Raw genomic sequence first — 24,410 nt, forward strand, 5'->3', positions numbered from 1 at the left:
AGATAATGATACTGTCTTTGAAATTGATGTCTGTTTTTTACCCGGAACTTAGCACAGTACGTGGTATTTCATGTGTTTAATACATGTTTTCTGAATGAAAAGAATAAATGCCTGAACAAGTAAGGGAACATCCCTAATTTGCCAACATTTAGAGATTCAAGTTTGGTATTGTATATTGCCCAGTCCCTTAAGTTTATGGATGCCATGAACCCCTGTTTGTTCAATAAAATGAACCAAATCAAATTATATATAAAAATATATCTGTGTATATCGTACATGCATATATACTACAAAACTTAACATGCATTTGTTGATGTTGAAATATTTGTTTAGTTGAAATATGGGAATAAGATATTACCCACGCATTGTCAGTTGAATGTGTGTTTTGTATTATTTGTACAAGCGTGTTTGGGTAATACTAAGTAACTCATAGTCTCTTCCTCAAACTTAATTCTAAAGATTTCTAAGTATTCACCAACTCTTTTAAGTATTGATTTCCTTGTGTTTCTGGACCTAAAAAATGGTTAGGCATAGGTTTACACAGCCAAAACATATAGAAGCATTACTTTAAACCTTGGAATCTGTAAAAATAGTAACATATTTTTAAAAAAATTATGTCTATGATATATGTTCGGCAAATTATATTTTATCTTTTCCTCTTTTCCCACTCATCTGTTTACTCTAAATCATGTAGTGGTCTGTAAATGACCCTCATTTACTTGTTAGTTTCAAATTTGTAGAAAATAGCTGGCTTTGCTCTCTGTGTGTTTTGAGATCATAAAGAAAGGACTTGTAGATTTCCCAATACTGTTATAGTTTCTTGGTCTCCTGGTTCCCTAGGAAGGGTTGAGACATATGTAGTGAATCCGAGTACACCCAGTTGGTCCATAATTGATCGGATAACCTAGTACATTGATGATATTTCAATAACAACAGAAATTGTACCAGGAAAGTAAAAGAAGACAAAATTGTTTATTTTTTCTTAAAAATGATAAATTGTCAGCATAAAATATATGTTTAGCTTATCCATTTAACAACTGTTGACAATCTTAATATTTTATATCACAGGCCCACAGATGTGACCCTAACACTGAAAGATCCCCATTATCCTGACCATTACCTTGGAATCATTTTGCTCTCCGTCATCCTTACCCCTAAAGAAGGAGAACACAGGGATGTGGTAAGTTCCCCCACAGCCTACTAGGAGTGCTTTCTTGCTCTCACTTGGTGGAATGTCTTGAGCCTTCTTTGAACCCAGAGGTGATAATAAAGAGAAGCAGCATATGAAAATCTGGCCTGTTCTTTGTTTCTGTAAGTATCCTGGGTATCACTAGTCCCTGCGTTTTATATCTTTTCAATTCAAATTTCCTGTTCTATACTCCCGATCAGAACCTCTTGTTGTAAATAAGGGACACATTTGCATCTTTTATTATAATTTCATTTCCCACTTTCAGACATGTTATGTTTTAGGCAAATGGTAGTATTCATTCAGGGAATACATTTGCTATTGAATGGAATATTTGGAATTCCACATTGAGGTATCCAGACTCTACTATTTTGACGGTATTGTCAGGTGTACCATAACAAAGAAAATGAGGTGAAATTATAATAGAGTTCCTGCTTTCTGGTATTTGTTTGCTGAATGATAAGTGAGTACTTTTCATCTTCTTGATGGGCTTCCATATCGGTGTTACCCATTTTCCAGCACTGGCTGTCTGTGCTTCCTTGCACACCATGCTGCTGTGAGAAACTGACAAGGGATACAGAGGAGCCAATTACTCCAGCATGTTGAAGTGACATTAAAAAATATCAGGTTTGACCTGCATCGGTATGCTTGCCAGCGCACTTTTCTGCCACAATTGACCAGAGATTATTTATTAGATTCAGGGTGCTTTCATGTACTAGGAGCTACTCTCACTAGTTTTGATTATAACACATTCTAGGAGTAAACATAATTTTTTAGGCAAGCCCCAATACCCGATTTCAGCAATATGTGTATTGCTGTCTTAGAATAATGCATGATTAAAGTTGGTACATGTTGTCTGCTGGAAAGGTATTATTGACATTTTTCCCTAGATTGTAGATTAAAATAGTGAATCCCAACTTCAAATTTGGAACTGTTTTAAACTCATTGAAAAAGTCAACCTTTCAACAAATATTTTTCTCTGTCCTTTTTAAAAATTAAGCAACAAGCACAGATATTCCTGTGTTGTATTTGCTAAGTACAATACAAGTGTCCATACTTAATTCAAGTGAGGAATAAATTTATCTTTTCTAACAAGTACTACCAAATACCTACTGGGAGAACTTACTTAGCACCATAAAAACAAACAAACAAACAAACAAAAAAACATGTAAGTGTGTATATGCATAGGCCCATGTGTACAAAAGGAAGGGTAAGTGAGGAAATTTTTTTTACAGAGAATATTTAGAAATAGAAGCCCATCATTTTAGAAGTCACCAATTCCGAATACATACAGTACAAGTATACAGTACAGTACAATACATCACCCCGTATAAGCCAAGGAGTATATCCTAGCTGGCTAATCCATACATAGGAATAAATTATGTGTTTGCTTATTGCTTTATCCAAATAATCCTAGTATTGAGTGAAGCCTACTGTAAGCCAGCTTCTATGTAAGACCCTTAGAATACTATAACTTCTATTCAGTGGAGAACTCAGGAATCGAGTAATTACTGAAGGAAATTTAAAATGACGACTGTTTTGAGTGCTGTGAAAGAGAGGTGCATGTTGCCGTTAAAAGCAAATACAAGTGCAGTAGAATTTGTTCCACTTAGGGGGACAGGAATTCTCGAAGGAAGCCAAAAGGGACTTGAGGTGTGACTTGTGAATAGGAGTTAATAAGACAAAAAAAAAAAAAAACAGGAGGAGAGAAGGTATTTCAAGCAGAGGAAAGAGCATGTGCAAAAGCCCCATGGCCAAAGGAATCTGGCACACTCCAGGAATTGAAAAAAGTCCTGGAGTTTAAACAAGCTGGGAATAAAGAAGAATGTGGGAGATCGTGATACATGGTGGCAGTGGAAAGGAGATACCCAGACTGTGTAGGGACTGTTGGCCATGTTAAGGTTTGTTGTCATTCTCCAAAGAGCAAGGGGAAGTCTTGAGAAAGAGAAATAGGAAGTGGCATAATCATTTTTGCCTTTTGAAAATAGCTGTGTAGCTACACTTGTGGAAAATAGATGGAAGGATGAGAATGGATACTTGGGGACCAATTAGGACCAATTATCTCAAAAGTCCTAGTAGAAGATGATGGAAGTTTGTATTAGGATTGCCTGAGGTAGAAATGGAAAGAAATCAGCAGGTTTACCGATAAGAGGTAAAATCAACAAAACTTAATGATAGAATCTAGTTTTCAGATTCTTTGTTATTTTAATGAAGAACAGCACTTTGTAAATGAAAATACCTAAGTGCCCTCAGTCTTATTTATGTACCCCAAACCATCCAAACTGCCAATGCAACTTGAAATTAGAAGGATATGGCGGCTGGTATAGTTATTTGGGTGATTTGATGATGGGAGGTCTGCTGAATTTTTGCATAAGAGGGATATTTACTAAATGCTCTAACATCAAACTGGGGTTTGAGAGATCAAATTAGGACCAAGGTGAAGCTGCTGAGTTGTTCTAAATTGCACAGAAATGAGTGTCAGCACAGGCAAAATGGTTCCCAACATTATTTAACAATTCTTGTAAAAATCTTTCAATCTCCATAGTTGCTCAAATTTATTATTTCAGCACAATGTCTTTCTCATTAGAAAAACACCCTTTAATAAAAGTATTACAGTGCCTGATTGCTAATCATCAGGGATTTATCAAACATGAATAGGAGGAAAACAGGTGGATTACATGAAAAAAACAGTTGCTCATTAAAAATCTGGTATTGTTCATCTTTTCTTCCTTTTCTATTTTCCTCACTGTATCTCTCCAGCCCCATTCACCCTTAAGACAAAGAGTTCTTCCTGAAATCTTCATGCTATTTTCTTGATTCAAATCCCTTTGGCTACTTTAGCTTTCTGGAAGAAATCCTTTACTGCCAAGTATTTTTCATTCACTGCCTTACTTCATGTCCCCCATCATCAGAGTCCCAAATAGCACTGAATTCACTCTTCTGTGGCAATTGAAAAAAGGATGTCTTCTCCCTTCCCATGCCAGCATTGACTTTCACCTAGCTTCTCTCTTCTTCACCAGAGAAGCAGTAACTTAGCAAGGACTCAGGGCCTCAGAAAAGCACAACACTTTCAGCCTATACCAGAGCCAGCTTCTGGCTGGTGACCATCCTGACCTCAGTCACACCTGGGGAGTGGAAAGAAAGGTGTCCCTTGTGGTTTCACTTACTTGTCCTTGTGGATGTGATCAATAGCTGGGAGCATGGGGTTGGTTGTAGAGAAGTGAACTGACTCAAGGGCAGAGAAGGAATTATGAAAGATCCCCTACCGGAAATTCTGGTGGCATTTACAGTATCCTTGCTAATCTGATGTCCTAGATTTGAATCGGGGTTTCTAAGCACGTGCTCGCAAGATGATAATTTCTAAAAAAGACATAAATTTACTTTTTGTTTGTTTGTTTGCTTTGGTCTCGATGGCAGTTTTATAGCTGATTTATTAAGGTCTCTAAAACGGTCTCTAAAACAACACTAATTATGAGATTTTTGAGACTCTTAACGAGGACCATTTGTTAGCTAGTCAAGGATCAAAATCTCTTTATTGATCATCTATAAGCATTGTGCCACGTTCTATAATGTCCTCTTTATTCTTCTTCTAAGCTTTCAGTGACCTGTGTTTATTTCTCTAATTAAATGGAAACTTCTGATGAGAGACCTTAAAGCTCTCCAATAGGCACCATATGTTCCCTCACCTTAACCTCTGCCCCAGCCATACAAACTCCAGCAGAGCTCACCTTCTCTCAAGTCCAGGCTTTCTTTGCAGTCACTTGCACTTGTTCTAGCTAACATACTTCACCTCATCTGCATTCTCTATCCTATCACTTCTGGTAAAAAAAAAAAAAAAAAAATATATAATATATATATATATATATATATATATATATATATATAAATTATTGCCTCTAATTACCTTTCTTTTGATGACTGCCCTCAAAGCTAGTCCAGCTTTCTGTACCAATGCATTGTTCAATGAGTTGCAGATGAATGTCTGTGAGGATTTGAAGGGATACCTCAAAGATCCAGGAAAAGGTATTTTAAGGTTTTTTTTTTCTTTCTTCAGTATTCAAATTCCTGAGGTTGTCACAAACAATATTAAATGATCATTTAATTTCATTTTGAGTTCTTAAAATTAGTACATTAATGATAATCTGCTTAAAATTGATCTGTATTTTTTTCTATGATGACATTTAATGATGACAAGGCATTAGAAGCATGTTACTGTATTTCCTCCATTTTGTAACATGTCTAGTATTAGCTCCATATGTTTCCCTGGAATATATTTGAAGTTTTTTAGTTAAAAACAATTAGGAATCCAATGTATCTTTAAATTAAATTTTTATATTCCTGAAATATGTAACATATTGCTGCTGTGAAAATGATATGCCAAGCTTTCACAAATTATCCAGGAACAAATCTTATTTAGAAAAATTCAGACTCAAAATGCAGCAGGACAGATATCAGTTACTAAATGCTTCATAATTCCATTTAATATTTAGCACAATGTATAGGAAAGCAATAGAGGATGATTTTTGCATTGATCCTCACCCAGCAAAATTATAAGGGTTCTATTCTCTTTGATTATTAGGACAGAAATAATCTATTTTAAGCTTTTGGGATTTAAGACTTTAGTCCAAGAACCATGTGTTTAGACTTGTGCTTGTATTTACAAAACTTTGCTAAATATTTTATATGTGTTAAAATAGGGAATGGAAGACATGAGTTTCAAGAGCTAGTAACAAATTCTAACAATCAAATAGGAAATAGAACATTAATGTTAAGAAAATGCTATCAAAAGTAGGAATAAATTAACTGGAAATACAGAGTACTTAGCATCACAAAGTGCTAAAGTTTCTAAAACAGTTATCTTGTGAGGTTTTTTTTATACACTCTTAATACTGACAGTATATTCCATGAATAATGCAGTTGGGATGATTTCTCCTTGTGTGGATTGCCAGTTCTGGAAATCAGTAAAACTGAAGAATGAGTTGAAAATCCTATCAGCCTACTGAATCTACTAAAGCCTCTAAAACATGCAATGTCTAATTACAGCAATTTAAGCAGTATAGTATGAGTAATAGCAAAAGTATTTCAAAATTGCTTATACTAAAATCTTCTCCATTGAGTTCATCAATGAGTCTTTAAAAAAAATCTCAGATGTGAACAGCTATATAGAGATATGTATTTTTTTAAGTTTCCAGCATTGTGTGTATGAGAAACCACAATCTTCATGGGGGGTAGGGGCATGCTGATGAGTTGCATGACACAGCTGTCATTTCTGTTTTGAATGCATGTCTTGTTTTTGAACCTACAAAAGTGTGTAGTGCATACATGTGTGTCCTGTATATAGTATTTTGGTCTGATAGTGTATTTGAGTTCTTTCTGGCTCTTTTTCTAGCAGAGTTCAATCCACAGCTTTCTTCATTGGAGAATTTGTGAAATAAAAGTGAGTTAATTTGTGTTACACACTCTCTTAGATACAACCTAGACCTACAAATTGCTTGGCTAAAGCTAAAAAAATAGAAGATTGAAAGAAACATATGAATTGACCCTCATTGGCCTTTAGCAAATTTTACAAAATACCTTTTTCATGTTGATTTATTTTGCAAATTTTTCTCAATTATTTTATAGCTAACATTAAAAAAATCCATCTATAAAAATTTAATGTTTTATAATATGTCTATACTATAATATCTAGCTATTTTGTGATTATTTTTATATCTTTAGTAGCCATATAATCACCTTTAAAAATACTACAACAAAAAATAAAGCTAAAAAATTGAATGAGATTGTGAAATGTCATAAAAATATAATCAATTCTATAGCTTTATCACAGACCATATTTTTCTGCTACTTCTTTCACTGGCTTCAAAGAAAGTTGAGCTGCAAATGAAGAAGTTTGACTGTCCTGTAATAATATTAGATAATGATGGTTTCAAAAACAAATTCATATGTTTCTCAGCTGAAGTTAAGATCATAGAGCAAAATGTAAATCTTATTTTTCTATAATTTGCTTAATCACCTATCTTTAACATTTCCCAAACAATCTTTCTTTTGTAATATCACACAGATAGCAAGGGTAACAGTAGTAATACTATGTTTGTTAAATTCACCTTTTTTTTTTTTTTTTTACTTTTCTACTGTTTTACAGTTTTATTGAATCTAGCTTAACCCAACCATCTAAAAAGAAAAGAAAACTTGGGAGTGGGATACTTAAACCCATTATTTAGCTAGTTGGCGTGGCTCAAGAAGCAGAAATCTTGTTATAAAATCTAGGGACTACTTTCTTTCACATACACTAAAATAAACTCAAGATGGACTTAAGACCTAACTGTGAGACCTGAAACCATAAAAATCCTTGAAGAGAACACAGGCAGTGATGCCTCTGACATCAGCTGTAGCAACATTTTTCTAGATATGTCTCCTAAGGCAAGGGAAATAAAAGCAAAAGCAAAATTAAACTACTGGGACTACATCAAAATAAAAAATTTCTGTACAGAGAAGGAAACAATCAACAAAACTAAAAGGCAACCTATGATATGGGAAAATATATTTGAAAATGACATATCCTATGAAGGGCTAGTATCCAAAATATATAAAGAATCCAACACCCAAAAGCCAAATAATCTAATTTAAAAAATGGACAGAGACATGAACAGACATTTTTTTCAAAGGAACACATCCAGGTGGCCAACGGACACATGAAAATATGGTCAACATCGCTCATCATCAAGGAAATGCAAATCAGAACTACAATGAGTTATCACTTCACACCTGTTAGAATGGCTAAAATCAAAAACACAAGAAAAAGCGAAGTGTTGGCAAGGATGTAGAGAAAAAGGAACCCTCTTGCACAGATGGTGGAAATGCAAACTGGTGCAACCACTCTGGAAAACAGTGTGGAAGTTCCTCAAGAAGTTAAAAATAGAACCACCGTATAATACAGTAATCCAACTACTGGATGTTTACCCCCAAATACAAAACACTAATTCAAAGGGATACATGCACCCCTTATTTATAGCAGCATTATTTATAGTAGCTGAACTATGGAAGCAGTTCAAATATCTTTTGTTTGATGAATGGTAAAGAAGATGTGATACACACACACACACACACACACACACACACACAGTGGAATATTAGCCATGTAAATAAATGAAATCTTGCCATTTGCAACAACACAGAGCTATAGAGAGTACAATGCTAAACAAAAATAAGTCAGAGAAAGACAAATACCATATAATCTCACTCATATGTGGAATTTAAGAAACAATACAAATGAGCAAAGAAAAAACACAGAGAGAGAGAGACAAATAAAGAAACAGACTCTTAACTCTAGCGAACAAACTAATGGTTGCCAGAGGGGAGCTGGGTAGGGGGATGAGTGAAATAGGGGATGGAGATTACAGAGTACACTTATCATTATGAAAAAATAATAATAATAATTTTAAAAATCTAGGGACATTTTGAGAGTCACTGGATCCAATAATAGAATTCTAGGAACCAAATCAGGAAAATAATCAATTTGTCCCCATAACTGCCAGATTTCTCACATTTATACTCAGGGAAATGATTGACTTTTTGTTTATGTCAATGTCTCAGTTCTGAGAAATGATACCATGCAGTTGATTTGTAAAACCAATTTTGAGAGAGAGGAAAAATACCAACCCTATAGTTAGCTTTATGTCTTGAAGGTTTATTGTATGCAGTGGCTCTGAGTCAGGGGATATGGTTTTGAGCAGCAGTAGTGAATCTGTGTAATACTGAGTAGTGTTGCCCTGAGATTCAACTCTTCTTCATGTTCTGAGCCCCTTTATCATAGTATAACATATCTTACAGAATGGAATTTAGGAAGATTCTTAGAAAGTAGATGATGATAATAAGTGGCCATGAATTACAAGAGTTTACTTTTAGGCTTATTTATCTTAATTGTTCTCACTTGATTTGACTCGAAACATTATCTCTAGGAATTATCATTCTTTGTTCATTGAAACTCTGCTTTCTGAGAAAGTTGAACATTTATTGTCTGACTCCTACTGGCAGTTTTTCTGAATATGGCATTCCATGACACAGTTTGGCTTCCAACTGCCTTTCAGAGATAATAGAGAAGGTGGTGGTGGAGGTGGTGGTAGTGATGCTGATGATGATGACAATAACTCATTTAAGATCAACAACATTTATTATATGGCCACTACATGGCCATCTCCTCAACCCAATAGTGGGTTTTGTTGCACATCAGTACTTAGAAAACATATAAAATATTTCTATAAATAGTATTTGATAACAATGCTTTGCTGTTTCCTGGCTCCACTAAAAAAATAAGGAATAACTGTGACCTTAGGAAAACTATCACTCTTCCATATTTTGGTCAATATTTAACACAGGAAAAATATAACCTATAAAACCACTATCTACAAAGAAAAGGAATGAATCCTTATCACTGATAATTTTATGATTTTTCTCATTTCCTACTGTAGAACCTCTACATAATTCCATTGTCTTGGTTTAGGCCAAAGGTTGTCTTCTATATGACTTAATCTTATAGTAAAATCTTTTCTGTGTTGTTTTTTTGTAATTTATGAGTAGTTTCTGAAATGGTCCTGTTTTATAGTGAGTTTTGATGAAGGAGATACAGTTCTTAAAAGCACCAGTATGCTTCCTTGAGGTACAAATATGACAAGCATTTCTACAAGCTATATTATTTGCTCCAAATATTCCCTATTCTCCACTTGATTGGCCTTAAAGATAAGAGAGGGTAAAGAGGTTAATCAAGAAGTTAATACTTCAGTGTTCACTGAAGAAAATTTAAAACTGGAGAGTAAATAAAAGATCTTTATGCAAGAGAGCACTGATCTTGGGCACTCATTACAGATCTCCATTAACCTTAAGTAAAACTTGTAGCCATAGTTACTTACTATGAAACACACAGACCAAAAACAAAACAAAACAAAACAAAAAAAACCAACATCAAATCCAAAAAACTGATGTAAAAGGTATGCTATGGCTAAACATTTAGCAGGAAGATCTACTAATGTAGCATTTTTCAGAACTAAAAGTATTAGTAGACACCAGTATAGTTAAAGATTAACTGGAAACAAATAGTTCTAAGATGCCACCAAAGGAACAAACTTACGAACATGTTTGAAGAGAAAAGTTAGCTGGTAAAGTCACTGTACATACTCAACTTCCATCACCAAAAGGAACAATTGCCAATCATGAGACTCAATTAGGTTTTTTTCCCCCCACCAATAATTAAGATATCTCAAATTTCCATTCGTTTTAAAAATACTGTCTCATTTCTTTCTACAAAAGAATAAAGCAAATGAACTCTCACCAGAAAGACTGCTTGAATGTTAAAGGTGCTTCTTCTAGCTGTGTGTATGTGATAAACAATTTTTGTCTTGTAAACTGGTTGTTGGAAACTGCTGTTTAAATGTTAAGTTACCTCTAGAAAACCACTGGCCGCCCTATCCTGTACTTGAGTGATAAGATAATGAAAATGCTTTATTTTGTTTACAGACAATGCTAATGAGGAAGAGCTGGAAAAGATCAAGTAAGGTAATGGCTTAGCATGTGATCTTTCAGCTTTTCTTGTTGAGAAGAACTATCAGCTGCATTCCAAATCTCTCTCACACCTCTTCACACTGTACTCCAGGATTTCATCCACTCTTGTTATTTTTTTCCCATCAACTTTAAGCAAATCATGGAATGCCTCTTAAGTAGCTAGAAATCACACTGATCACTCACATCCACATCACCCTCTTGCTAATGCCTGGTCCCTTCTCAGCATCATTCGCAGCATCCAGTTTCTGTTCTGTGTGCCACAGGGTCTAGAAAATGTCTTTGCTCCAGATCAGGAATAAAATGGTTGGGTAGAGACCACTCCAGAGAGAAGGAAGATTCATGTGACTCTCTGTCTTTGTTCATGAAAATTGAGTCCGGGATTTTCTAAACTCAAAATCCCTCTAGTGCTACATCTTTGGAGTCTATAATAAGAAGAGTTTTCCATCATGGCCTCTTCTCACTTCAAGAAATAGATGGCTCTTGGGAGTGAGAGGAGTTTATGGTTCCTGTAACTAAAAAGACCTGGCTCTTCTTATAACTTGTAAAATATATAAGATATAAACTAAACTTCTCATTTGTTCAGTGGTAGTATCATTCTTGGACACAAATAAATATCAAGATGAAACGGACTTTTATATGAATACTCCTCGAGATAAAGGGATGCTATTTGTAAAGATCTTCTTTCTTCAAATTTCTATTTAAAAAGTCAGTATTCATTTTTAATAGTAATTTTTTTAGACCCTGGAACATGACAATTTTTTTCCATTCTGATTGAATCATGCTATTACTTAAATTTTGTTTTAATTTTGTCATTTTTATTACTGTGAATTAAGAAAGTACATCAAATTGTTTTTGTATTTATGATATTGTCATAATTTGCTTTAACAAGTATTTCTTACTGTACAGTTTCTTCTCAATTCTTAAAGTATTAATGACTGAAAGATAATTCTCACAAAAAGGTCAGGGTCACATTAAAAATCGCCTTTATATTTTAATAAAGTGAAAGGCATTTATTAAAGAAAGTTGCTGAGTACTTCTGACTTAGTATTCACTGTGTTTTATATTGACCAAAATACAGTTTCAAAGGTTCTTTAAAGAAATGTTTGTACTCTTCATGTTTGTATTACACATTTTTCTTTGTAATTTTACTTCAAAATTAGTGTTATGTGAAAAGTATATATATTTTTAAAGTCATGTAATTTGGCTTTCCTCATTCTGTGTCTATACTATGACATACCTGTGTAAAAATGATATAATTCATTAATATACATCAATATTTTCTCTTCCAGATGTAGTTAAGACATAATGCTAGAGCAGGATATTATACAGTATTAGTACTGATCAGTAAGAATGATCCATTTTTTAAAGATTGTATTTATTTATTCATGAAAGAGAGAGAGAGAGAGAGAGAGGAGAGACACAGGTAGATGGAGAAACAGGCTCCATGCAGGGAGCCCGACGTAGGAGTCGATCCTGAGATTCCAGGATCACACCCTGGGCCGAAGGCGGCACTAAACTGCTGAGCCACCCAGGCTGCCCATGAGAATGATCCATTTTATTGTAGTATGAAAGAAAGACTAAATATATAGATTCTTCCTTAAATAACTTATTTAATTCACATTTAAATGTAATTTTAATGCTAAATTAAGTAAACATAAATCCACATCTTTTCTTTTGGTTGACAGAAAAAAATTAAAATGAATAATAAACATCTATTCAATACTATTTTTACATCTAAAATTCTTGAAGTTTTAATTTATTATTGATCCATTTGTACATTCATACTGGTACATTTTTCTGGCTCGCCGTTGAAGATATAGAATTCTTCGAGTGCTAGCTCTGCACTTACTGGGGTACTTGGCAGATTATTTTTAGTTCGTGTGGTAAAATGTCTTTTGGGTTTTTAGCCTAAAGGATTTTCAGTTTTAGAAAATTTAGTGGGATTATTGAATGCCGAGTAAGGGAAAATCAGTTCACTCATTTGGTTTTTTTCTATGGGAACATACTGAACACCTGATAATTCATTCAAATCCTCACTGTCCCCTAAAACCTTTGCTGTGTTCTTCCATATTAACGTTACAAGGTGAGAGTGTTAAATTCAAAATCAAGGGAAAGTGTGTGACTTCCATGACCACATAGTCCGCCGTCCTTCACACACACTGAAATTGCTTCCCCAGTTCCCTCCTCCAGGGTTTGAAGGAGGAAGGATGATGTTCACGCAAATTGTGCTTCAGAAGAAACTAAGGGATGAGTGACTATACTATGTAATATTCCCTCTTCCATTTTTGGAAAAGGGTTATAATTTATTTGCATTACATTTACATATAGGTATTTTATATTTGATACAACTGTCCTCAAAGTCAAAGGGGAATTTTTCATATAAACAGGTCATTTTCATCTTTGGAATCTTGATTTATGAGAATGAGGTCTCCTGCTTTTCTGTAGCGGGGCTTTGATATGCAGCCTGTCTGTGGTACCAATGGTGATTACAAAATTTGAGAATTATGAACTTTGTGGCGAAGAGTTAGCTGTAGCCAGATAACGTTGCTAGATATTTGCTGTAGTACAGAGTTTTTCTTCTTGTTGTTTTCTTTTGTTTATGACGGCGACTTAACCATGGAGAGAGAAAACTAATTTGACATTGGTATTCTTAAAATATGCACATCTCCCCTGTATACAAGGGAGTCAGCTCATGGGATTTCTCATTATTTAAATATCTGCTCATCATTTTCATCATCTTGCCAATAATTGACTCTTTCAATGGAAATTACACTATTTGTGGCACTCTTATAATGTGGGGTTGTATATACTACTGAAAATGAGTTGAGTAGCCAACTTGAGGGCAGGGAATTATTATTGCTGTTCAGACTGACTTACGTATTATTTAGAGTAATTGTGTTACCATCCAACAACAAGTAGGAAAAGAAATGCACCTAAACTTGCATCTGAGAAGCAAGAATGTATAAAATACATGTTACATTTGAACGGTATGTTAACCAGTAAATAATTATGAATTCCATCATATCTCCTCTTCTGGGGATAGCATCCTTTAAAATTCTCATTCTGGTTTTCCACAAGCATACTTTCCATCCTGCATATTTGTAATCCTGCCCCACACTCAGCTGTTAAAGAAAAATGTTATTTTAAGAAGAAAGGGATCAATGTCTACCTAAACTTAGGCAACTGAATAATTATCCTGGTCAAAGAGTTATACTTACATGACAAAATGCATTTTGGCAGAGAAATGGTAATGCTTTGAATTATTGCAATATTTTATTCTTTAGAAGAAGCTTATCATTGATAATTTATTCTAAGGTTAAATTATTCAACAAGAAAGTTTCATGAGCTCAGAAGAGAAGATGTATATGTGTTTTGTGAATAAATTTTGTGGGGTCAGACAAAAAATAGAAAAAATAATGAAACAATTACCTCTATCAGACAGCCAGTAAGCAGAAATGATTTTACACTACATTGTGTGTGTATGTGTTTTAAGGTAGAAGAATTAGTTTATTGGTGAGTGTGGTAATAAACTTATGTGCTTTCAATAAATCACTTTAATTACATGAGATGTAACCATTGTGATGGTATAAAGATATACACACTGCAATTCATATTCTCAACAATAACAGTTTAGAGATGTTTTAAGAAGAGTTCATCCTTTGAATAATATAATATGGACTATGTGATCATGTCTCATTAGCATATCTTCTGTTACTTGATGGCTTATTTTTTTAGTAATATATCTTTTTTATAAAGATTTTATTATAATCACTTAGCATAATTTTAATGAACTATAAAACACTTTATTCACTGGTGAATGAAGCAATTTTTAATAAGACTTTTGGCAAGGATATTGTTAATTTAAACTAGAGAACACTTTCAACTCTAAGTCTGCAGGGCGTAGTTAAACCTGACACCTTGGATGACACATTAAAAATGCATCAGTGAAAACCTCTAAGTGCTTTAATTTAAGAAACGCTGGAGAAACAGATTAACGCATTTTTAAGTATCTCACACAGTCAGTCTGACATAGGAAAAAAAAGTCATTATTTAACAATTATCAGGTTCTTTCTCCAAAGACCTCATATCCTGATAATAAATAGCTGTTTTTTTTAAAACCCGCAAAACATGCAAACTTTTTTGGTCATTGACTCTCTCAACTGTGAGTCACCTCAATGGCTTTTCTTTGATGGCTCATTTCAAATTATTATGTATATATCTTTGAAAAAAATAGATGTTTACATATTTTCAAAGGAAATATATAATTCTTTTAAAAATCCTTACCACTGTTTATACTCCCAAATCTGTGTTATTTGGGAATGCTCCCAAGTCAACCTCATAATTAAGGCTTCTGAGATTCCACAATGCAGCAATGAACAAAAGGCAAATAACATGAGTGTTTCTACCATAAAAGACTCTATTTTTACCTCACTCAACTAAACTCCTAAAATTTGTAGTAAGTTTATTTAAGATAGAGATATCATAATGCCAGTACATATTTGATTATGCCACAAAATACAGGGAGCCATAGTTAAGTTTTATGTTGAGATGATTTTTTTCTTGCTATTTTGACAATATTTTCCCATATACATTTTTATACATCATAACTCATAACTACAGGGATTTGCTGTAGCACCAGCTTTACATTTATGTGACCACTTTTGTTGAATTTTTAAAATGTGGGTCCTTGAGTGTGCAAATCTGGATGAGTTGGCACAAAGTGAAAGGACAAAGTGTGATCTCAAGCAGAGCATGCATGGCATGACATGTGCGTGCTAGCTCTAAGATGTTGAATTGTGGGTCATTGATTGGCCTTCACATTGCTGATATGTATTACCCAGTGAGCTGACAATTTCCCAAGATCCTTTCCGGACTGATCAAAGGGAGGGAACTAATAGAACTAATAGAACTCCAGGATAATGAAGCAAAGGGTTGGTTGGCAAGATTATATGGCCTTCTATTTCAAAGACGGACATTTGTTTATATAACATACATCAGATATATCTAACATATATATCTATGTATAAATATGCTATATATATATGCTTATATATTATATATGCTTATATATAAATATATATAGCATATTTATATATGCTTATATATATATATATATATATATATATATATATATATATATTCAGTTGAATGGGACCGGGAGGAGGTTTATTGGTTTTCCAGTTGCCTAAATATCCACAGTGAAAATAAATGATAATTTTGTGAAGATTCTGTTTTCAAAGCCCTAGTTGACAAGAGTATACATGCATATGTGCCTGTGTTTAGACATATAGACAAACACACAAATAAAAGATTGAACTTAACATTTCTAGGAAAATGAAAGACAAAGCAAAGCCAGCCTTCAGTTATAGGGCATGTCCTCTGGGGAGCTGAGATTGTCTCGCTCTTGCAGAAATATTTAAATGGACAGGTGAAGTTGCAAGAGGGAATCATATTTGTGTTTGAGTATAAATGATATGAACACCAGTTTGAGTAACCAAGAAAACAGGAAAGTAGCATTTCAGTGTACATTCTGCTTACTTCATGTCCCTGTTTTCAGCTACATAACAATCCATAGGCATTTTCAACTTGATGGGAGCATCTAAGAGCCATAGCTTTGATAAACAGTGATAGCGGTCAGACCAGGAAAGCCTATGAAAATTATTTACTTATGGATTTATTTATTTTTAACCTTGTAAATGCCTGAAGAGTTATTGATAAAAGGAAATTGTGCAACCTATTAAAATATGCTGTACATCATGAGGGCTACCTGGCTTGACTTTCACATTTATATCTCAGGCTTCAAATGGGCGGTGAGTGTTGGACTATTGAAGAATTGCTGGATTATAGTAACGTGCAAAATGTTTAAAGCCTGCACACATTATGGCTAATAAAAAATATCACTATTAATTGATGTTTAGTGGCTAATCCTTGTTCATCTAATGACAAAGTCCTTAAAGGTTTTTATGATTTATTGAAATAGGAGGCTAAAAAATTTCATTGTATTCATTTTGTTAGGAAAGAAATGAACTGTCCTTTAGTTTTCTTACTCTGGGAAAAAAAGTATATCTTTTTTATTTTTAGATTTACAATCTTGTTACTTTTTAGATTCATAGTAGGATTTTTGATCTTTGAGGATCGATGTTCTTTATGTATGTAGGTGTTTTAGAGGAAAAACTAGGTTTAAATAAGATATGTCGGTGGATCTTGCTACTTTAATAAATTTAGAGCCTCAGCAGAAATAGCAATTCATTATTCAGGACAACTTCAGTAATTTTCCTTTGTTAATTTGATGTCTTTATTTTTTATGTTCTGCTTCTTTTTGATCTTACTTTATCATCTTAGCATTTTTTTTTCATCTTAGCATTTTTTAAATGGTACTTTTCCTCACTTACCAACCTTGTGTCTCGATGGAGACTGAGGTATCATGAAATATCTACAATCATGATTGAAGACTGGTCTTCTCTGAAATTCATGAATAGTTCATTTGGTTTTTCTTGCCCTCATAATAAAATCACTTTTTTTTTTTTAGAACTCTTTATCACAATGCCAGGTGCCTTATTATTGCTGTTGTTATTAGTAGGAACTCTCATGAAAGGGAAGCCTTGGCTCATCTGCTGTGGATTATGTATTCAGCAAGGCAATAAATGGCATAAGGGTCCACAGGAAAATTAAGTTGTTCCATTTGAAATAAAGGCCTAAATTTACATGAGAATGTAGGTTGTAAAATGAAATATAAATTTTAGTTGATGAGTAATGACAGAAGTAATTAAACATGGCTTGAAAAGCACAGCCCGGGGACATCAGTGGATCCAAATGTGGCTAATATTTTTGTTTCTCAAATTTTAACAGAGAAACCTAAGTTCTACGTCTTGATCGTTAAAATTCCCCCCACACACAAAAAATTCATCAGTCTCATCTTGCTCTTTGCACACTAGTCACATAATTAGGTCATTAACCTCTGTATTCACCTGAGGAAGAATGGGAAGTATGGAGCTGGTACAGTTTCAATATTAGTCACTTTAGACCACCTAAACTTTAAATGAATTGACAAGACTTTTAAATATTTAATGGTCATATTATTTGTTATAATTGTAATGAGTCCAAAGCCAATATTTTCACATCCATTTAAGTTGCCTTAATACATTTTACATTAAGATAAAACTTCCTGTTAGTTCCATAATTTGTGTTATTGGCTCTGGGGAAATATTTTGTGTAAAGAGACTTTAAGACTTCAGTTTCTTTAATATGATATTTTAAAATTTCTCCACGTGTTTGAGACATGTGCTTGATCAAGGTAAGGAGAGAATTGGCAATCCTAGAGAAAAACAAACATCTTTTGTAAAAGCTAGAAGATTTTTCAAATTAAACAATGTACAGCATCGAAAAAGACTGCAGTCATTCCATCTAAGGTTCATGCCCCAGTGTCCAAATGTAAATGTGTTTTTTTTAAGAGGCTTGGGGTTTTTTTGAGATACTGATGTGACAGTGAGTTAAGTGTGACAGATGAGAACCCGAGCTGTAAAAGTAAATGAATTATAACTCTGTAGTGCCAGTAAAATGATGTCTTAAACTCTAGGCTTTTTCCCAGTCACTACTAACATTAGCCATGCTACCTGACCAAACTCTATGTAGGTAGCTTGGGAAAATGAAAATAATTTTGTTGAGAAATAGATTTCCTGTAAAAACAAAACAAAACAGGTAGATGATATAGAGGATCCCTGATGTAATTCTGTTGCTAAATTTAAATTATTCAACTTGCTGCACACCCTAAATATTTTAGTTGACTATTATTTTCTGATACGATTTTTGACATCATGTTTGGAAGGAATGTCTACACCTAACCAAATGAAACTCCAAGTGACTAACAATCAATGAATTATTTATTGAGTACCTACTCTGCAATGGGCATCATGTGAGGTGCTGGACCACTATCTTAACTGCTAACACAAAATCATGGAATATTCAAATAAGTTACAAAACTTCATCCTCTTCATCATGGTGTCAACAGTCAATACTTGCTCCAAAAATGTCCTCAGTTTCCCGTAATTTTACCATAACTGACACCTAGAGACAGGATGCAAAACATTCAAGTGTGAAGGATGCATGTAATGCAAATGTTCTCTTTAAAAGTGAGCAGCTATGGTTTTGATTTCCTAAAGTCGAATTGGTTTCACTTTATGAAAGTCTGAGGATTAAGTAATAAAATATCCAACATGAATTTGTGACTTTGTTTTCGGCCCAATAGCCACCCTGCTCATTATTCATTTCTTGTCAAAATTATTTTTGCGGAGCTCAAGTTAATGAAGTAATTTATATCATCTACATTCTGTATTATATCTTAAAACTAGGAAGTTTTTAATTAGGGATTAAACCAAATTTTACTAAGTGTGTGTTTATAAATAAGATTTCCATTGTCATTCTTTAAAAATGTTCTGAAGGCTATGACATTGTTTTGTTAAAAGGAACAGATATTATCTGACTTCCTTCAGAATCTTCAAGTATGTTTGAACAGTCCTACTTTCTAAAATAAAGTGTTAGACTCTGAGATGTAATAATCAATAATTTAAGAATGAAGAGGTAAGTAGATTCTTTTAAAATAACAGAATCTTTTCTAAACTTACTACCATTGATAATTGGATATGAATAAGACAAAATCTTTAATTTACTCAGGGAAGAAAACAGTTTATAAACACTGAAAGTGTCATTAGGATATCTAACTTTGGGGTTTTGTTCATTTTTATTTTGTTGGGCTAAATATTCTCAAAAACACTTCAAAATGTAGCTAAATATTTGTTTGTTTTTAGGATCTCTCAGAAAATGAAGTGGTTGGATCTTATTTCTCTGTGAAGTCTTTCTTTTGGAGGGTAATGTCTAAATCCTTTATATTAATATTTTGGTTTTGGATAGTAATTTTGAAAATTAAATATGAAATAGGAAATTCACTTTTTAAAATAGGCTCTCAGAAAAATGTATTCAATTGACTTTCTTTATTAACTTTTATTCCAAGCCATTTGAGGGACTCTTTCATTTCTTCATTTGTAAAACCTAAGAGCTTCATATACTTCATATATATTGCTTTGAAGTCAGTTCCTTGTGGGACCAAGTTTATCACAAATTCTCACCAGCTAGGGGCTCCCAGCCCTTCCAGGAAGATGATGATGCTATCTAAAGGGTCCATTCAGTTTCTTTTTTTCCCTTCTTGTAAAATCTGCTCCATCTGTTTGAGAAAAATTTACTTCCATTACAGTGATCTTATACTATATACATACTAGATAATCAGTGTTCTTTCTTTGAAAAAAAAAAACTTATGAATTAGAAAACAGCAACTCTGCTCTTGATTTAAATAAAGAAAAAAGTGAAAATTCTACAGAGAATTTGTTTTAAATGCCATTGCAATTTAATGTTATTTATTCTTTCATGACTTCCCCATAACGAGCTCTGTCATCCTTTTTGCTCTGCTCTAATTCTGCATTATGCACAGCACGATTTATTACAAATGCACTTAGTAGTTTGCCAAGAGTTCCCTTCTTTCTTTGAAAATTCACACTTGGTACATGATTACCTAGCAATAGATATTGCAGTGAAAGTGCTACACCCGTGGGGCCTTGCCATTTGCTTTCCTTGGCTCTGAAACTGCTCATGGCTGAAAACTACCTTTCCCCTTTAGAATTTTATGACATGTTGAATGTAGTGTCTTTTAAGCAGACTGGTCGGCACTAGATTAAGTCGTGCATTGAGCCAGTATAAACCACATCTCTTCATCCTTTGCTTCCTTCACACAGACTTTTTTTTTTTTGCAGCCTTTTATTGGTGAGAGCTTATTTTAATTATTAGAGCATCTTCATTTCCTTTCAGTCTACTGATGGCTGCCTTCACTGATGTTAGTCTGTCTTTGCTAAAATAATAATTTATTTGATATGTTCATACATTATTCGTGAGAACACAGAGTGACTGCTTTTGAATTGTCACATTACCTTAAGTGGAATTTGGTTTTTGGCAAAAATTTAGACTCTTTTTTCTTAAGATCCACAAATATGGTGAATTCATATACTATGCCTCTTTGCCAAGGGAGCAGAATTCAGGAGTGTTCTGTATTGAATTTGTTCTATATGCAGCCAATGTACAAACTGATCATTAGGAATGAAGCCTTGCTACCAGGATCAATTACATAAGTAATAATTTTTAAGGGTTTCCCTCCCAATGATTCTTCCAACATCTTTCCACTTTGCTACTTCCAAATTAGTATCCCATGTACCAGTACTTTCCATTTGGTTGTGTTCATCCTTAAATATTCTTTTTTTTAACCCTTAAATATTCTTTATTAACCCCTCTCAATGTCTTGAACTGTCTCATTTTAGAATAAGAAATACACCAAGTTAAAATATAACCTTTTTGTATTTGAGGTACAGTGGTCTTTTCTTCTGAGCATATGTTGAGTAACTAACAAAGTGAGTCAAAAAGAGAACCTATAGAGGTCATTTATTTTATCACTGAGGAAACTAAGGCCCAGAGAAGTAACACCATTGACTTGTTGTGTCTGAAAATGGGATGAACGATCAGGACCAGTATTTTTCTTTCTATGAATATCGTGGATATAATTGTTTAAAGCAACTGAACTGCTTTTTGGGTCAGTGATGAATACAGATGTGATGTAAAAGTAAAGCCCTTCCCTTAGTTTATCTTCATTGAGCCCCATTCAGATTCTTCTTGCATTATGTAACCCTTCTGCCCCACAGCTCCTTAACCCACTGATAGATGGATGTGTTTAAGGGCTGTGATGTTTGAGGTCCCATCTTGCAGAATCAGAAAATCAGTGATCCAGTCTACTTTGCATGAATATGATCTTTCATATTCACATTCAAAGGTCACTCCAATAACCAACCTTATTGTTCTTTCCCCAGGTAATATTTATACTGTGATTAACTTTTAGGTGAGATGTAGATGAAGGGAGGTTTTCCAGAGACATTTTCAGATATGCAGAAAACCTAAATGGTTCAGATAAAATCTTACATGAGGAGCATATGCGTGCTTTTTGAGTTTTTATCAGCTTATTTATAGGAATCAATAAATGTGTCTTGGAGACACTAAGTAAAACTGAATCCTGGTGAGATCTTGCTTAAATGTCAGGGCTACTTGGTAGGTCTTAATTTTCTTGAGAGCAAAATAATAAAAAGAAAAGACTGAAGAATACAGATGTATTCTATTTTTCCAAAGGCATAACATTTAAAATTCATCAAAACATGATATCTTAGGACACAAAACATGAAGCACTGGATATGGCAATTACCATGTTTCTCATGAAAGCAACCAACATTATGTGAAGTCACTTGGATTGCTCTAAGTCACAATTTCATTGAAGATTTTTAACTTCCATTAAAGGATGATAACTTAGTAGAATTGCTTCAAGTTCTTGGCACGTTTAAGTTTTTCTCAGTTAACTCCGTTGACCAGACGTTTAGATCTTGATGACTCAGAGTTAACTGAACAAACCCTGTTATTAGAAACACTATAGTAAATTTAAGAGAAATGTTAAAATTGTGTAATTGGAGAAGGCTAGGCTATATCAAGATACCTCATATAGAAAAATGGAGAAATGGATCATCATATGGAATAGGACAAAAAGAGTGCACAGAATACAAAACAATTAGGACTTATGTCAGAGCACCATCTCATGGTAGGGTTAAATCAGAGTTTTAGGAAGGTTGAAGGAAGAAAGACCCTGCAGACACAGGAGAAGTATTCATTCTATCAAACAAGAATATTATCCTGTGCTGAAGTGATTACATTCTGAACAACTCAACCGTATATGACATACACCCAAGAAAAGTGAAGGTGTTATTTATATCTTTAGGTATGAAAGTAAGACCCTCAGAAAACAATGTATTTGTAACATTTAGATAAAAATCTCAAAAAAAAATATATGAGTCAAACCCAGGATGTAAACTTTCTTTACATCATTGGTGGAAACCAGTATATTACTTGAGCAAACCAATAGGATTACAATATATATGATAATTTTCTAATATTTTATATTTTGAGCAAACATCGTAAAAGCTTAAGAACTTTTGTTTGGCGACAGTTAAGTTTAGAGATGGTAGTTAAAGCATCTGAAGTAAACATAAATACCTTCCTGACACCATAGGTTGTTTCAAGAAGAAACAGAAATAAGAAAGAAACTTTAAGGATAAAAAACAGGAGAATTTCTCTAAGGATTATAGTGCCGTGAGTCATTTTCTAAGAAAAAGGGGATCAAAGCTTTATTATTACATGAGGCACTTGAAACTAGGCTGGACAAAGGCCTGGGAGGGTTTTCTGTAAAGGCAATCCTTCTTTGAGAGGACTGTAGAACAAATCTACTTGTTGGACTTCATCACCTAGGTGCAATTCACTAGAATAAACTCAGCAGGCAAAGGAAAAGATAGAACATGCCTGTGCCTGGGATTGAGCTAATAATTGCTCCACACTCCAGGCTTTGCAGCACAAAACAGCCCTTCTAGGCTGTCATTATCTCTTCTTTGTAGTGTCTCGTGGATCATTTGATTAAATAAAAGCATGTGCGCCTCTGTGCTGAAAATAGAGGTGAGCTGACTCCACACACAGCTATTGTAAAGACACAGTGATGTCTTTCACTCCAGTTGCACAGGGTCTGGGTCTCATTTGGAAGGATTAGGTTGTATACAGGTTATAAGTTCCAAGGTAACAAAAGCCAAGGATTATTTGCACATATCAGGGAGAAGATTAATAGGACCAAGTGGTTTTTAGCCACATGTTAAATCTAGATAGATTTTTTTTGGGGGGCGGGGGGGTTTGCTCTGTTTTTTAAACCAGGATCTGGAATAATAGGATCTGCCTTCTATTAGTGATCCAGTTTTTCAAGGAACTGAATTAATAAACTTTAATAACCAGAATTGAAATCTAGATGTGTTCTCAATTTACGTATGAGATTCTACAATTTCACCAACCTTATTAATGTTACACCATAATTCATTATGGAGCACAGTCAACTCTCATATGCTTTACTGAACAATATAGGCTAGAGTTATTACCACCTACCAACTTTTGCTTCCTCTGAGTCCCTGAATAGATTTTCTCAATAATTTATACCCATGGAACATATTTTATTTAAATAGGAGCCAAAGTATTTCAACAAATCCTGTATATTATTTCCCTTTTTTTTGTTTTTGTATTATGAACTTTTTAGGCTTTGTCCAAAAGCCTAAGAAGAGATATACCAGGGAAAATCATCAATTAGGTATCAGCAACCACAGATTCAAATCTCAACCTTGCCAATCACTAATCATTTGGCTTTGAGTAGGGTATTTATCATCTCTGTGCCTCAGTTTCCTTACCTTAAAAATGCCTATTATGAAAACCACTGGAGTATGAAAACCCTAGCACCTAGTAGTTGCTCAATACATGCTTATTTCTTAGTGTATTGTCTAAACTATCTTTCAGATTGGCCGCATCTCACCCTCCCCATTGGTGTTCTCATCTCATGATAATACTACATTGTATGGAAACTGTCTAGATGCTCTAGTCATTTAATACAAACTTGTAGCTTATCATGAATAATTTCCTTCTGGTATTTCTTTCTGAATCCATCTCTTGCTGTTCATGGTCTTAGTAACAAAGGGACATTTTTGGTTGCTTTCTTAGGCACAAGATTAAC

General features: G+C 33.9%; 1 protein-coding gene across 1 annotated transcript in view; it reads left to right on the plus strand.

Annotated features, from left to right (window-relative positions):
- The window catches only part of MCTP1 (multiple C2 and transmembrane domain containing 1), a 532,324-nt gene that overhangs the window by 299,447 nt on the left and 208,467 nt on the right, over positions 1 to 24,410 (plus strand). Inside the window, 3 exon segments of the mRNA XM_038532320.1 lie at positions 1,069 to 1,180; positions 10,697 to 10,735; positions 19,546 to 19,605. Of these exon segments, the coding sequence (XP_038388248.1) occupies positions 1,069 to 1,180; positions 10,697 to 10,735; positions 19,546 to 19,605 (211 nt within the window).

Source organism: Canis lupus, chromosome 3 (assembly GCF_011100685.1).
Source record: "Canis lupus familiaris isolate Mischka breed German Shepherd chromosome 3, alternate assembly UU_Cfam_GSD_1.0, whole genome shotgun sequence".
In the NCBI taxonomy this organism is placed as follows: Eukaryota; Metazoa; Chordata; class Mammalia; order Carnivora; family Canidae; genus Canis; species Canis lupus.